Source organism: Mus pahari, chromosome 7 (assembly GCF_900095145.1).
Source record: "Mus pahari chromosome 7, PAHARI_EIJ_v1.1, whole genome shotgun sequence".
In the NCBI taxonomy this organism is placed as follows: Eukaryota; Metazoa; Chordata; class Mammalia; order Rodentia; family Muridae; genus Mus; species Mus pahari.
This window is the reverse complement of record NC_034596.1, coordinates 95906458-95922605: the sequence shown is the minus strand read 5'-3', so window position 1 is coordinate 95922605 and position 16148 is coordinate 95906458. Positions and strand designations below refer to the sequence as shown.

The window sequence follows — 16148 nt, the reverse complement described above, 5'->3', positions numbered from 1 at the left end:
CTGATTTCCAGAGTGGTTGAACAAGCTTGCAATCCCACCAGCAATGGAGGAGTGTTCCTATTTCTCCACAACCTCGCCAGCATCTGTTGTCACCTGAATTTTTAATCTTAGCCTGGAAGTCCCACCTCCTTGCCCAGTGATTGGCTCCTTTACTCATTAAGGGATTGTTTCATAAGGAGTCACCTGAGTATGACTCACTCCTTGTCCACAATCCCTTCTAGGAGAGCAGAATTAGTGTCAACATACAAACAGCACCAGGCCCATGCACAACTCCTGGGAAGTAACTTTATGGTGCTATCAGGAGGTAGTGTATTTTTAGAAACTGTCACAGCTGTCTGGTAACACTTAATTGCCCTTCCCTCATTGTCCAATCGTGGACCACTTATCATTTCAAGGCCGTTTGGTCCTTGTTTCCTTCAAGGACAGGAGCCATCTGCACTGGAGAAATGTTGGTTATCTGTCAAGGAGTGTCAGCCTTGGTTTTACAGAGGCTGATATGTTGCCTTTTGTCTGTTCCTAAGGCTGGCATCTACCACTCTCCCTGCCCCCGGGGGAGGGTTGTTAGGGCGAAAGGAGTGCCACCATGAAAAAGGTAATTGCAATAATCAGGTGCCAGGCTGGGCCCTCTCTTTTTGCCCTCTACAAAAGGCCAGGGGCATCTATGCTGGGGAAAGAGGGGGAAGGGGAGCTCTAACTGTGCGAGCAGTGGGAAAGTGCACAGGTAGATTTCCTGCATCTCTTCACAACAAAAACTAGAAACAAATTCCCCCAAAACCTAAAAATACTACTGTAGGACTCTATTTCTAAGCATATACTCAAAGGTTTATAAATCTTATTCTAGATATACTTGCACATTCATGTTTATTGTTTTACTATTTATAATAGAAAGGAAATTAAATCAGCCTAGATGTCCATCAACATATGAATTTATAATGAAAATGTGGTATATATAGACAATAGAATTTTATTTAGCTATATAAATTAAATTATGAATATTTCACGAAAATGTATAGATCTGGAAATTAACAAGTGAGATAAACACAACTCACAAGAATATTGCAAGTTCTCTTTCATATGGTGACCCTCCTTATAATTTTTATATTTGTAATTATATGTACATAAATCAGGAAATTAGAGGAACATAAAGGGGATGGATTTTATGTATTCTTTTTTCATTATTTGTTATGGAAAAGAGTTTTTAAGGAAGGAGGTTAGGGATGATAATGGAATACTTGTTACTTGAAAGCTAGAAGACGAAAATTGGGAACAATTGAGAGGCATGGCAAGGAGAGAAGTAGAAGAAGAATGATCAACTAAGACAAAAATATATGAAAATGTCATGAAGGAAAATGCCAATATGTTAATGTGGATGAAGTGTGAAATCTTAGTATTCTAAAATTTATTTAAAAATTTTAACTAAAAATAACTCAGTAGGGCATGGTGGCTCATACCTGTAATCCCAACGCTCTGGAGGCAGAGGCAGGTGTGTCTCTGAGGCCAGATTGGTATACATTACAAGTTTCAAAACAACCAGGGCTGTATAAAGAGATCTTGCTTCAGAAAAGATATTTGCTCAATGAATATATCATATATTTGTGTTGTCACATTCCTTTGTAAAACTTAACTTATGCTTTCTTCTTTTTAAAGTGCAGAGATATCAGTTGGCCCTCTAGTTATGGAGACACTCCCACAATTTCTATAAAAGGAATTTTAACATTGTCCAAACCAGTACATTTCAAATCTTCAGCCAAAGAAGGTTCCAATGTAAGTGGCTCTTTGTGTTGGAATTTTTTACTTTTCTCTTTTTATTTACTTTTATTTATGTAAAATGTGAGAATAAGAAAGTGTTTTAATTTGGACAAGCTAAAATGATATACTTCTGCTTTTAAAAGATATTTTTAAATCATGAGTATTTGCTATTTTATTGTTTGATAGTAGATGAATTAAAAAGACCTTAATTACTAGAAAATATAGATTAGCAATAAGTAAGAAACTTCTTTACTGTACTTGCTCCCAACAACTTTTTGACTTTGAAAAGTCATTGCAAAATTGTAGTTAATCTCTTTATCAAAATCTTCCAATTATTATAACTATGTTTATTACCTTGAGTTTTGTTTTATAGATTGTTTCATATTAATTTAAAGACATGCTCATTATTGTCATTTGGTATGTTTAAAAGTTAAGTTTTTACATACAAATGAAATGATATTTAAAAAATATTTTAAATCCTTTATATTTAAGTGTAAATGCACATTGAAGCCAGAGGATTGTATCTCTTCAAGCTGGAGTTAATAGGTGGTTCAAGCCACCTGAAATGGATGCTAAGACCTGAACTCAGGTCCACTGCAAAACACTATGCACACTGTATTACATACACGCACACACACACACAAACACACACACACACACACACACTACATCCCAAAAGCTGTTCCCCCCCCCCCCGTCCTGGCCCTTTCCTCACAGTGTGTCTCCCCCCTTTACCTCTAGGATGGTGTGACCCCCTGGATATCCTCCCTACCCTGGTTCATCAAGTCTCTGCCAGGTTAGGCTCATCTTCTGCTACTGAGGCCAGACACAGCAGCCCTGAATAATGAGCTACATGTCTGCTATATATGTGCCAGAGCCTCATTGCAGCTCTTGTATGTTCTTTGGATGGTGGCTCAGTCTCAAAGAGCTCTAGGAGTCCAAGTTAGTTGACTCTGTTGGTCTTCCTGTGGGGTTCCCTTCCCTTTTCAAGGCCTTCAATCCTTCTCCCAGCTCTTTCATTAGTGTCCCTGATCCTCATCGAGCGTTTGGCAGTAGATATCTCCATCTGTTTCAGCCCACTGCTGAGTGAAGTATCTCAGAGGACAGTTATGCTAGGTTCCTATCTGTAATCACAACAGAGGATCATTAATAGTGTCAGAGACTGGTGGTTGTCCATGAATCGGTTTTGAGTTGGGCAGGTTATTGTTGGGCTTTTCCTTAAGTTTCTAGTCCATCCCTATATTTCTTATAGACAGGATAAATTTTGGGTTGAAAGTTCGGTGGATGACTTGGTGTCCTTATCACTCTACTGGAGGTCCTGCTTGGCTACAGGAAGTGACTTTTTTATGTTCCATGTTCCTACTGTTGGCTTAAGGTCATTCGCATGGACTCCTAGGAGCCTCCCCTATCCCAGGTCTCTGGGGCTTCCTAGAGATTCTCTCTTCCACTCCCACCACCAGCAGCTACAGATTTCCATTCATTCTTCTGACCCTCTGGCCTCTCTTCTGCTCTCTCCTGACTCCTGACCCTGCCACCCAATTCCTTTCACCCTACCCTCTCCCACTCTGAACTAGCTTTCCCTCTATCTCCTATGATTATTTTGTTTCCCTTTCTAAGTATGATTCAAGCATCCTTGCTTGGGCCTTCAAACTTGTTTAACTTCTTTGGGTCTGTGGGGTATATCATGTACTTTATAATTAATATACACTTATCAGTGAGTACATGCTATGCAAGTACTTTGGAGTCTGGGTTACCTCAGGATATTTTCTAGTTCCATCTATTTGCCTGCAAAATTCATGATGTCCTTACTTTTAACAGCTGAATAGTATTTTACTGTGTAAATGAACCTCATTTTCTGTATCCATTCTTCAATTGAGGGGTATTTGGGTTGTTCCTGGATTCTGGTAATTACAAATAAAGGTGCTATGAACGTAGGGAAGCACATGTCCTTGTGGTATGGTAGAACATCTTTTGGGTATATGCCCAGGAGTGGTATAACTTTCAGTTAGAACTATTTCCAATTTTCTAAGAAACCATCAGATTGATTTCCAGAGTGGTTGTACAAGTTTGCACTCCCACCAGCAATAAAGGAATGTTCCCCTTTCTCCATATCCTCACCAGCATGTACTGTCTCTTGAATTTTGATCCTAGTCATTCTGATGAGTATGATGGAATCTCAGAGTCATTCTGCTTTGCATTTCCCTGATGACTAAGCACATTTCTTTAAGTGCTTCTCACACATTAATATTCCTCTGTTGAGAATGCTCTGTTTACTTATGTACTCCAGTTTTTAATTGGGTTATTTAGTTTGTTGGTGTCTAGCTTCTTGAGTTATTTATATATTTTGGATATTAGCCCTCTATTGGATGGTAGGGTTAGTGAAAATCTTTTTTCTAATCAGTAGGCTGCCATTTTGTCCTGTTGATAGTGTCCTTTACCATAAAGATGCTTTTCAATTTCATTAGGTCCCATTTATCAATTATTGATCTTAGGAACTAAGCTATTGGTGTTCTGTTCAGGAAAATGTGTCCTGTACCAATGCATTCAAGGCTATCACTAATAGTCTAATAATAGTAATAGGAGTCAGTGTTTTTGGTTTTATGTTGAAGTCCTTGATCCACTTGGACTTTATAGTATATTATATTGATGATTTTTATATATTGAACCATCTTTGCATCCCTATGATGAAGCCTACTTGATCATGGTGAATGATGCTTTTGATGTGTTCTTGAATTCAGTGCGAAAGAATTCTGTTGAGTATTTTTGTGTGGATGTTCATAAGTGAAACTGGTCTGAAGTTCTCTTTCTTTGTTGGGTCTTTGTGTAGTGTAGGTATCAGAGAAATAGTGGCCTCATACAATGAGTTTGGTAGTATTCCTTCTGTTTCAATTTGTAGAATAGTTTGAGGAATGTTTGTATTAGCTCTTTGAAAGTCTAGTAGAACGCTTTTCTAAAACCTGGGTTCTTTTTGATTGGGAAACTTTTAATGACTGCTTCTATTTCCTTAGGGATTATGAGACTGTTTGGATAGATTACCTGATCTTGATTCAACTTTGGTAAGTGGTATCTGTCTAGAAACTCATCCATTTTGTTTAGATTTTCCAATTTTGTGGAGTAAAGTCTTTTGAAGTAAGACCTAATGGTTCTTTCTTTTTTCTGTTCTTATGTCTCCCTTTTCATTTTTTATTTTGTTAATTTTAATAATGTCTCTGTGCCTTTTAATTAGTTAAAAATTTGTCTTGTTGATTTTCTCAAAGAAGCAGCTCTTGGATTTTTTGATTCTTTATATAGTTCTCTTTGTTTATAATTGATTGATTTCAGCACTGAGTTTGACTATTTCCTGCTGTCTCCTTCTCTTGGGTATATTTATTTCTTTTTGTTGTAGAAATTTCAGGTGTGCTGTTAAGGTGGTAGTATGAGATCTCTTCAATTTTTCTATGAAGGCACTTTGTGCTATGAAGTTTTCTCTTAGCATTGCTTTCATTGTGTCCCCTAGATTTGGATATGCTGTGCCTTCATTTTTGTTGAATTCTAGAAAGTCTTTAATTTCTCTATTTCTTCCCTGACAAAGTGATCATTGAGTAGAAATTTGTTCAGTTTCCACAAGTATGTGGGCTCTCTGTTGTTTCTGTTTTTTTGAAGTCCAACCTTAATCCATGGTGATCTGATAGAGTGCTAGGGGTTATTTCAGTCTTCTTGTATCTGTTGAGGTTTGCTTTGTGCCCAATTGTATGGTCAGTTTTGGAGAAGGATACATTAAGTGCTGAAAAAAAGGTATATTGTTTTTGTTTTGGTGAAATGTTTTGTAGCTATCTGTTAAATCCATTTGGTTAATAACACTGGTTAGTTTGTTTCTCTGTTTAGTTTTTGTTTCTATGACAGTTCCTTTGTTGAAAATGGAGAATTTAAGTCCACACTATTATTATATGTGGTTCAGTGTGTTGATTTGAGCTTTAGTAAAGTTTCTTTTATATATTGGGTTCCTATTTGAGAAATAAATGTTCTGAATTGAGACTTCATCTTGGTTGGTTTTTCCTTTGATGAGTTTGGAGTGTCCTTCCCCATCTCATTTGATAACTTTTGGTTGAAAGTCTATTTTGTGAGATATTAGAATGGCTATTCTTGTTCTTCCTTAGATCTGTTTTCTTGGAAAATCTTTTTACAGCCCTTTACTCTGAGGTAGTGTCTATATTTTTGCTGAGATAATGTTTCTTTATGCAGAAGAATGGTGGATCCTGTTCACATACCCAGTCTGTTAGCATGTGTCTTTTGATTGGTGCATAGAATCTACTCATGTTGAGGGCTATTAATGATTAATAATTGTTAGTTCCTGTTCTTTTGTTGTTAGGTGTGTTTGTGTGTGTGTGTGTGTGTGTGTGTGTGTGTGTATGTGTGTACACACATGTGTGTGCGCATGCTCATGTTTGTGTGATTTTCTTTTATTTTTGGTATAAGATGATTAAGATGATTACTTTTTTAATTGGATATTTTATTTATTTACATTTCAAATGTTATCCCCTTTCCTGGTTTCTCCTCTGCAAGCCCCCTAGCCCACTCCCCCTTACTTTGCTTCTATGAGGGTGCTCCCCCTCCTATCTACCCACCCACCAACTCCTGCCTCACTGCCCTAACATTCCTCTATACTGGGGCATCAAGCCTTCACAAGACCAAGGCCTCCCCTCCCATTGATGCCTGATGAGGCCCTTTCAGCTCCTTCAGTCCTTCCTGTAACTCCTCCATTGGAGTCCTTGTGCTAAGTCTGATGATTGGCTGCAAGCCTCTGCATCTGTATTAGTCAGGATCTGGCAGAGCCTCTCAGGAGACAGCTATATCAGGCTTCTATCAGCAAGCCCTTATTAGCATCTGCAATAGTGTCTGGATTTGGTGTCTGCACATGGGATGGATCCCCAGATGGGGTAGTCTGTAGATGGCCTTTCCTTCAGTTTCTGCTCCACTCTTTGTCCCTGTATTTCCTTTAAACAGGAGCAATTCTGGGTTAAAATTTTGGAGATGGGTGGGTGGCCCCATCCCTCAACTGGAGGTGGGGCATGCCTAACCTCTGGATATGGTTTTGACAGGTTCTCCCTCCCCTTTGTTGGGTATTTTAGCTAATGTCATTGTCATGGGGTCCTGGCATCTGGGACTTATTGCTACCCCCAGCTCCCCATCCCTCATTGCTACATACCTTCGATCAATTTCCTTAAGATCTGTACATCTCCTCCATCCCCCATACCTGATTATACTCCTCTTTTTTCTCTCCCCTTCTCTCTTCCTCCCAAGACCCTCCCACACTCTACTTCACTTGATTATTTTGTTCCCCCTTTTAAGTAGGACTGAAACATGCACTCTTTGGTCTTCCTTTTGAGCTTCATTTGGTCAGTGACTTGTGAGTATTCCATGCTCTTTGTCTAATATCCACTTATCAGTGAATACATACCATGTGTGTTTTTTGTGACTGAATTACCTCACTCAGGATATTTTCTAGATTCATCCATTTGCCTGCAAATTTCATGAGTTATTGTATTTAATAATACAACAACTGAGTAGTACTCCAATGTGTAAATGTACATTTTCTGTGTCTATTCCTCTGATGAGGGACATCTGGGTTGTTTCCGTCTTTTTGGCTATTATAATTATGGCTGCTATGAACATAGTGGAGCATGTGTCCTTATCACATGTCAGAGCATGTCAAATGCTATGTCAAATTTTCTGAGGAACTTCCAGACTGATTTCCAGAGTGGTTATATCAGGTTGAAATCCCACTGGCAATGGAAGAATGTTTCTCTTTTTGTACACCTTCACCGACATCTGCTGTCCCCTGAGTTTTTGATCTTAGCCCTTCTGACTGGTGTGAGATGGAATCTCAGGATTGTTTTGATTTGCATTATCCTGATGACTAAGGATGTTGAACATTTCTTTAGGTGCTTCTTGGCCATTTGAGTTTCCTTAGTTGAGAATTCCCTGTTTAACTCTGTTCTCCATTTTTGATAGGGTTATTTGGTTCTCTGGGGTCTAACTTCTTGAGTTCTTTATATATATTGGATATTAGCCCTCTATCAGATGTAGGATTGGTAAAGATCTTTTCCCAATCTATTGTTTGCCGTTTTGTCCTATTGACAGTGTCCTTTGCCTTACAGAACTTTGCAGTTTTATGAGGTCCCATTTGTCGATTCTTGATCTTAGAGCATAAGCCATTGGTGTTATGTTCAGAAAAATTACTCCTGTGCCCATGTGTTTGAGGCTCTTCCCCACTTTAAGTGTATCTGGTTTTATGTAGAAGTCCTTGATCCACTTGGACTTGAACTTTTTTCAAGGAGATATCAATAGATCGATTTGCGTTCTTCAACATGCTAACTGACAGTTGAGCCAGCACCATTTGTTGAAAATGCTGTCTTTTTTCTACTGTATGGTTTTAGCTCCTTTGTCAAAGATCAACTGATCATAGGTGTGTGGATTCATTTCTGGGTCTTCAATTCTATTCCATTGATCTACCAATACCATACAGTTTTTATCACTGTTGCTCTGTAATAACAGTTTGAGGTCAGGGATGGTGATTCCCTTAGAAATCCTTGTATTTTTGAGAATAGTTTTCACTCCTTGAATTTTTGGTTATTCCAAATGAATTTGAAAATTTCTCTTTTTAACTGTATGAAGAATTCAGTGGGAATTTTGATGGGGATTGCATTGAATCTGGAGTTTGCTTTCAGCAAGATGGACATTTTTACTGTATTAATCCTGCCAATCCATGACCATGAGAGAATTTTCCATCTTCTGAGATCTTCTTTGATTTCTTTCTTTAGGAAATTGAAGTTCTTGTCAGACAGACCTTTCACTTGTTTTGTTAGAGTCACAGCAAGAAATTTTATATTATTTGTGACTATTGTGAAGGGTGTCGTTTCCGTATGTTCTTTCTCATCCTGTTTATCCTTGGAGTAGAGGAAAGCTACTGATTTGTTTGAATTAATATTACATTCAGCCACTTTGCTGAAGTTGTTTATCAGGTTTAGTTTTTGGAGTCACTTAAGTGTACTTTAATATCCTCTGCAAATGATGATATTTTGACTTCTTCCTTTCCAATTTGCATTGCTTTGACCTTCTTTTGTTGTCTAATTTCTCTGGCTAGGATTTCTAGTACTGTATTGAATATGTAGGTGGAGAGTGGACAGCCTTGTCTAGTCCCTGATTTTAGTATGCTTGCTTCTAGTTTCTCTCTGTTTAGTTTGATGTTGATTACTAGTTTGCTTTATATTGTTTTTACTGTGTTTAGGTATGGGCCTTGAGTTCCTGATCTTTCCAAGTCTTTTACCATGAAGGGATGTTGAATTTTGTCAAAGGCTTTCTCAGCATCTAATGAGATGATCGTGTGTGTGTGTGTGTGTGTGTGTGTATGTGTGTGTGTGTATAGCGGATTAAGTTGATGGATTTCCTTACATTGAACCATCCCTGCATCCCTGGAATGAAGCCTACTTGATCATGGTGAATGATCATTTTGATGTGTTCTTGGATTCGGTTTGTGATTCTTCTTTAAGGACTTCACCTTTTTGCCTGTGTTCTCCTGTATTTCTTTCTTAAAAAAAAAAAAAGATTTATTTATTTTTATTCATATATGAGTAGGTTATCACTATCTCCCGATATGCCAGAAGAGAGCATCGGATCCCATTACAGATGGTTGTGAACCACTGTGTGGTTGCTGGGAGTTGAATTTAGGACCTTTGGAAGAACAGTCAGTGCTCTTAACTGCTGAGCCATCTCTCCAGCCCCTCTCATGTATTTCTTTAAGGGAGTTATTTATGTCCTTCTTAAAGTCCTTTACCACCATCATGAGATGTGTTAAATCAGTCTTGCTTTTCTGGTGTGTTGGGGTACCCAGGGCTTGCTGTGATAGGAGAACTGAGTTCTGATGATGCCAAATAACCTTGGCTTCTGTTGCTTATGTTCTTCCCCTTGCCTCTCACCATCTGGTTATCTTTGGTGTTAGCTGGTCTTGCTGTTTCTGACTGTGGCTTGTCCCTCCTGTAAGCCTGTGTGTCAGCACTACTGGGTGACCAGTTTCTCTCTGGACAGAATTTGGGTATGGAGAGCTGTGGCACAGGGTCAGCTCTGGGGTACAGATGGAAACCAGAAGGATTCTGTCACAGGCTGCTCCTTGGTTCCTGTGCCTTGATTGCTCTGGGCAGGTTCCTCTTGGGCCAGGAATTTGAGCAGAAATGGTGTTCTCACCTGAGCTCTCAGGTGTGTCAGCACTCTTGGGAGACTAGCTTTCTCCTGGTGGGATTTGGGTATGGAGAGCTTGGCACAGGGTCATCTCTGGGGCGCAGATGGAAACTGGAAGGATTCTGTCTCAGGCTGCTCCTAGGTTCCTGTGTTTTGAGGGCTCTGGCGGATCCCTCAGAGCAGAAGTGGTGATTTTACCTGTGTTCTCAGGTGTGTCAGAATTCCTGGAAGACCAGCTCTCTCCTGGCAGGATTTGGAGAGGTTGGCCAATGATTAATTTCTTGTATTTTCTTGGGTGTAATTGCCCTACTTGTGTTAGAGTTTTCCTTTCATTATCCTCTGGAGGGCTAAATTAGTAGAAATTGTTTAAATTTGATTTTTCATGGAATATATTTGTTTCTTCATCTATGGTGATTGAGAGTTTTGCTCATTATAATAGTCTGGGCTAATATCTGTGGTCTCTTAGAAAGTGCAAGACATCTGCCCAGGCCCTTCTGGATTTCAGAGTCTGTTGAGAAGTCAGGTGTAATTCTGGTAGATCTGACTTTATATGTTACTTGGCCTTTTACCCTTACAGCTTTTAGTATTCTTTCTTTGTTATGTATATTTAGTGTTTTGATTATTATGTGGTGGGAGGATTTTCTTTTCTGGTCCAATCTTTTTTGTGTTTTGTAGGCTTCTTGTACCTTTATAGACATCTCTTTCTTTAGGCCAGAGAAGTTTTCTTCTATGATTTTGTTGAATATATTTTGTGGCCCTTTGAACTGGGAATCACTCTCTTCTGTTCCTATTATTCTTAGGTTTGGTCTCTTCATAGTGTCCCAAATTTCCTGCATGTTTAGAGTTAGGAACTTTTTACATTTAGTGTTTTCTTTGACCAATATTTCAATATCTTCTATGGTATCTTCTATGCCTGAGATTCTCTCTTCCATCTCTTGCATTCTTTGGTGATCTGTAGTTCCTGCTCTCTTTCCTAGGTTTTTCATCTCCAGGCTTCCCTCCATTTGTGTTTTCTTTTTTGCTTCTATTTCCATTTTTAGGTCTTGGACTGTTTTATTTATTTTATTTTATTTTTTGATGATATTTTCCTGTATTTCTTTAAGGGTTTTGTTTTCTCGTTAAGGGCTTTTACCTGTTTGATTGTATTTTCCTGTGTTTGTTTCAAGGGATTATTAATATCCTCTTTTATCTTCTTCATGAGTTGGGATTTAAGGTCTTGTTCTTCAGGTGTGTTAGGATATCCAGAACTTGCTGTAGCAGGAGAACTGGGTTATTGCTTCTGTTGATTGTGTTCTTGTACTTGCCTTTCACAATCTGGTTGTCTCTGGTTTTGGCTGGCCTGTGTGTCCTGGGTTGGGGCAGGCTTCCTGGGAGCTGCTGGAGCTGTTTGTCTCATGTTTGAGCAGGCCTCCTGAGAGGCTGGTGGAGCTGTGGGGTGGGGCATCCTGTGTTCATCTGTGACTGCTGCAGGTGTAGGTGTGTACAAGAAGGAAGATGGAGCTCTATCAGGGTAAATCAGAGCCATGGAGCTAGGCTTGCTGGGACCCCGGCAGAAGGGTAGTAGGGGGTGGGCATGTGTCTTACCTGTGTGTGTTGGGTTAGAGCCTGCCTCCTGGGAGGCCGGCAGATCTGAGGAGTGGGGCATAGTGTGCAGATTCAAGACTGCTGCAGCTGTAGGTATGAGGTGTGGACCAGAAGGTCAGTCTGCATTCTTAATAACTAAGCCATTTCTCTAGTCCTGAAAAGAGTTTTCAAAAGAACATGTCATCCTAAAATAATAAAATTCATTTCTAAGGATTCAAGAAAATTCATTTTAATTAGTTACCATAAAATACATATTGATTTTTTTACTTAATATGATTAGAAAATTTTTATTGAGAAAATTTTCATATTTTTTAATCATGCTTTTCTCCTTCTCTGACACCTCCCAGATCCTCTGAACCCACCAAGTTCCACTCAGGAGTTATCTTTTAATGAGTCCAAAACAGTGATTCTCAACCTGTGGGTCATGATTCCATTAGGAGTCACATCAGATATCCTGCATATCAGATATTTACATTATGGTTCATAACAGTAGCAAAACTACAGTTATGAAGTAGCAAAGACATTTTATGGTTGGGTCATTATAACATGAGGAACTGTATTAAAGGGTCACAACATTAGGAAGGTTTAAAGCCACTGCTCTAAAACATACATTTGGGGAAATTATTTTGGTAACATACATCAAAAACTCAAAATATGTACAGTTAGCAATACAGATATTTTATTTGAAATATGTTTCATGAAAATAATCTAAGATGGAAACAAAGGCATATATAAAATGTTGGTAATTTTTTATATAGTAGTAGAAAATTTGAAAAAAAAAGTCTAAATGACTCTGGAAGAATGATGAACACTTTCTGAATTAAGCAACTTTATTTTATGATTTTGAAATAGAAGTAAGTTAACTTAGAAAAAGTTAGGAATAATACTGTCACGATTCTTTTAATTTTCAAAATTTATTTTCACATATCAAGTGGTTTGAGAGATCCCTAGTATGGAAAATGTGAAGTATACTATAACACTTGCACTGTGTAAGATTTTAAATAGTTTATGTGCAGTATTTTATTGGTATAGTTCTATAGCTTAGTAATATAAAAGAAACAGTTTAGTGGTTAGGAAGCCAACAGAAACATAATTCTGTCTGACTGGATATAAATTTTAATATCTGAAACTTTGGAGATAATAGCCATCACATTTGCTATTTGATTAGATACCTTGACTTTTTAAAAAGCTCCACCAATGATGTAAAAAGAAAATATATAGAAAAGAACAATTTTGTGTTCAGTCTCTTTTAAAGAGAGAATTCAATTCTCTTTATGTGAACAGCTTATTTTTTTACGCTTAGTAAACTTGTATATGAAATTCTTGAAACATTCTCATCAAATTTTGAAAAGTTGTGATGAATAGCAAGAAATGTATATTAGAAAACCAAGATAGGAAAATAGTCTAATTTTCAAAAAGGCAAAGCTATATTCTGATTAGGTTATTATTAATATTGATCTTAGTTTCTAAGTAATATAAGGATGAATTGTGAAGCTAAGTAATATAGTAAAGAACTCCATTTTCATTTTTAAAAATATCTTTAATCCTTTTTAATCTTTAATCTTTTTTTTTTTCCACAACAGTCAGTATCCTCCTCCAGTTCTACCCTCTGACAGTTCCTCATCCCATTCCTCCTTCCCCCTGTCTTCAAGAGGATGTCCTGACACACCACACACATAACAACACTATACCCCTCCAGGCCTCAAGTCTCTCAAGAGGTTTAGGCATGTCTTTCCTTACTGAGGCCAGACCAGGCAGTCCTCTGTTGTATATGTTTTGGGGGCCTCGAACCAACTAGTGTATGCTGCTTGGTTGGAGGTTCAATGTCTGAGAGATCTCTGGGGTACGGGTTAGTTGAGACTGCTGGTTTTCCTATGGGGTTGCCCCCCTCCTCAACTTCTTCCAGCCTTCTCCTAGTTCAACCACAGGAGTCCTTGACTGCAGTCCATTTGTTGTGTGTAAGTATATGCTTCTATCTCAGTCAGCTGCTTGTTGAGCCTCTCAGAAGGCAGCCATGCTAGGTTCCTGTCTGTAATTACATCACAGCATCATTAATAGTGTCAGGTCTTGAAGCGTCCCCTTGAGATGGGTCCCAATTTGGGCTGGTCACTGGATCTCCTTTCCTTCAGTCTAAAATACTTGTAAAATATATTTTATATAATTTTCTTAGGTATATAAATTTATTCTATAATTGCATATCAACTTTTAAAAAGTATTTGTATTTAATATTTTCTTGTTTTATAAGGCTATTGAATTTATGGAAACATTTGTATTTGCTATTAAACTACAAAATCTCCAAGCTGTGAGACTTGCATTTAAGATTCAAACCCAGACTCCCAAGAAGAAAACCATTGGAGAGTGTTCTCTTTCACTCAGAACTCTTAGTACCCAGGAAATGGATTACTCGTTGGAAATAATACCACCTTCAAAAATTTCTGTAAGTGATAATAGTATTTAATAATGGACATAGTTCACACTTTTAAAATGGTTATTGTTGGAGGATAATTTGAATATATGTTGGAATATGTGGGAAGATTATGAAAGCTCTCAAGAAGCAATATTATTTAAAAATAATATTTTAAAAATAGTTATAAAACATTAATGTAATCATTTTTCTTCCTTTATTTTCTTCAAAATAACATCACGAACCCTTTCCTAGCACATTTTTCATTAATGTTTACTATAGTAGTAGCAATCCTGAAAGTAATAACAATGAAGTATAAATATCTTCAAATAGTTTTTAAAAGATTTCAGTAACTAAGGACTGAGGAAAAATAAGAATGAATCGTAAAATCTATATGCAATCTGAGATTACTATAAAGTAGTATTAATAAAAATGGTTTTAATTTTAGATAAGCAATATATCTGTTCACAAATTGGTTAGAGTATAATTGGGTCCTTCCTGTGCCTCCCATACTTGGGATGGAGTCCAGGACCTCATTTGTTGAACACATTTTCTGCTGCTGAGCTATACCTCACCCCCATCACAGAATGAAATTTGTTTTCATCTTAATAAGTTTTTTCTTTATGTAAAAATTTTTTGTACTATTTGAGGGAGGGAGATGTATGCTATATAGCATGTGTGAGAAGTCAGAGGACAACTTGTGGGAAATTGATTCTCTTCACTATTTAGGCCCTGAGGATCAAACTCTTTTACCAGGCTTAGCAACAATCACCATCAGACTGAGCCATTTTTTGGACCAAGCATTAGTATTTTTGAAGTTAACTTTTAAAAATTGTTATTGCTATAAACAAAAAGTGTTTGCTCAACTTTTGAGAGCTGATATTTTCTTCTCTCAGCCAGTCAAAAACTGTCATTAAAGTATTTAGAAATTCTTAATTATTTAACTATAGAGTTTCTCTGTTGGGATAACATTTTTAGAAATTAGTCTTAAACTTTATAAGCTTTAACCTAAATATTATGTTAAATTTATATAGGATTTATATTTTATTTCTTAAGATATAAATTTTTATTCTAAAAATATTTAGGATAACTTGAAGAACTAGTTAAAAGAACCCCAGCTATACATTGGTATCATTTGGGAACTTTAAAAGCATGTCTACACCTAAACTAATACAATTAAACTTTCCTAAGGGTCAGGACAAATGAATTTATAGTCTTCAATAACTTCCCTAGTAGTGAGTCTAGTGTGTTGTGTGGCTTGAGGACTGCCAAAGTGGAAGGGAGAAATTAGAGGTTAAAATGAACATAAACAAAACAAAAAATTGTTAAAGTGATCAGAAGAATTAAAATTTCTTTCTAGTTGTTTTTTTGATATTTTCTATCTCCGTCCCCAGTATTTGTGTTTATAACACTTGTTACATCATTTTAAATCTTATCTAAATTACTTTTTTCCTCCCCCTCTCCTCCTCCTCCTCCTCTTCATCCTTCTCCTTCTCTTCATCCTCTTCCTCCTTGTCTCTTTAGTTCATTTGCTTGTTTTTTATTTGGCATGTTTATTTCCTTGGTATTTAATTTCTACATTCTTGGTAAATGCTAGATGTTAGTACCTTGTCTGAACTGCAGTTAGTAAAGATTTCCTCCCATTCTGTGTGCTATTTGCTATCATGATTGTTTCCTTTGCTGTGCTAAGTTTTAAATTTCTTGTAATTTCATCTGTTGATATTTGTTTTTTTTCTTTTTTTCTCCATTTTAATTTTATTTTTTTAATTTATTATTATTTTCTTTATTTACATTTCAAATGCTATCCCGAAAGTTCCCTATACCCCACCCCCACCCCTGCTCCCCTATCCACCCACTCCCACTTCTTGGCCCTGGCCTTCCCCTCTGCTGGGTCATATAAAGTTTACAAGACCAAGGGGCCTCTCTTCCCAATGATGGCTGAATACGCCATCTTCTGCTACATATGCAGCTAGAGACTCGAGCTCAGGGGATACTGGTTAGTTCATATTGTTGTTGCACCTACAGGGTTGCAGCCCCCTTCAGCTCCTTGGGTACTTTCTCTAGCTCCTCCATTGGGGGCCCTGTGTTCCATCCAATAGCTAACTGTGAGCATCCACTTCTGTGTTTGCCAGGCACTGGCATAGCCTCACAAATGGCCACTATATCAGGGTCCCTTCAGCAGAATCTTGCTGGCATG

At 37.5% G+C, this 16148-nt stretch overlaps 1 protein-coding gene across 2 annotated transcripts in view; it reads left to right on the top strand.

The window, feature by feature from the left end:
• The window catches only part of Tc2n (tandem C2 domains, nuclear), a 71675-nt gene that overhangs the window by 37916 nt on the left and 17611 nt on the right, over positions 1–16148 (top strand). For both annotated transcript variants that reach the window (XM_021202468.2, XM_029540931.1), the window contains 2 exons: positions 1648–1764; positions 13793–13984. In XM_021202468.2, the coding sequence (XP_021058127.1) occupies positions 1648–1764; positions 13793–13984 (309 nt within the window). The remainder of the gene's footprint in view (positions 1–1647; positions 1765–13792; positions 13985–16148) is intronic.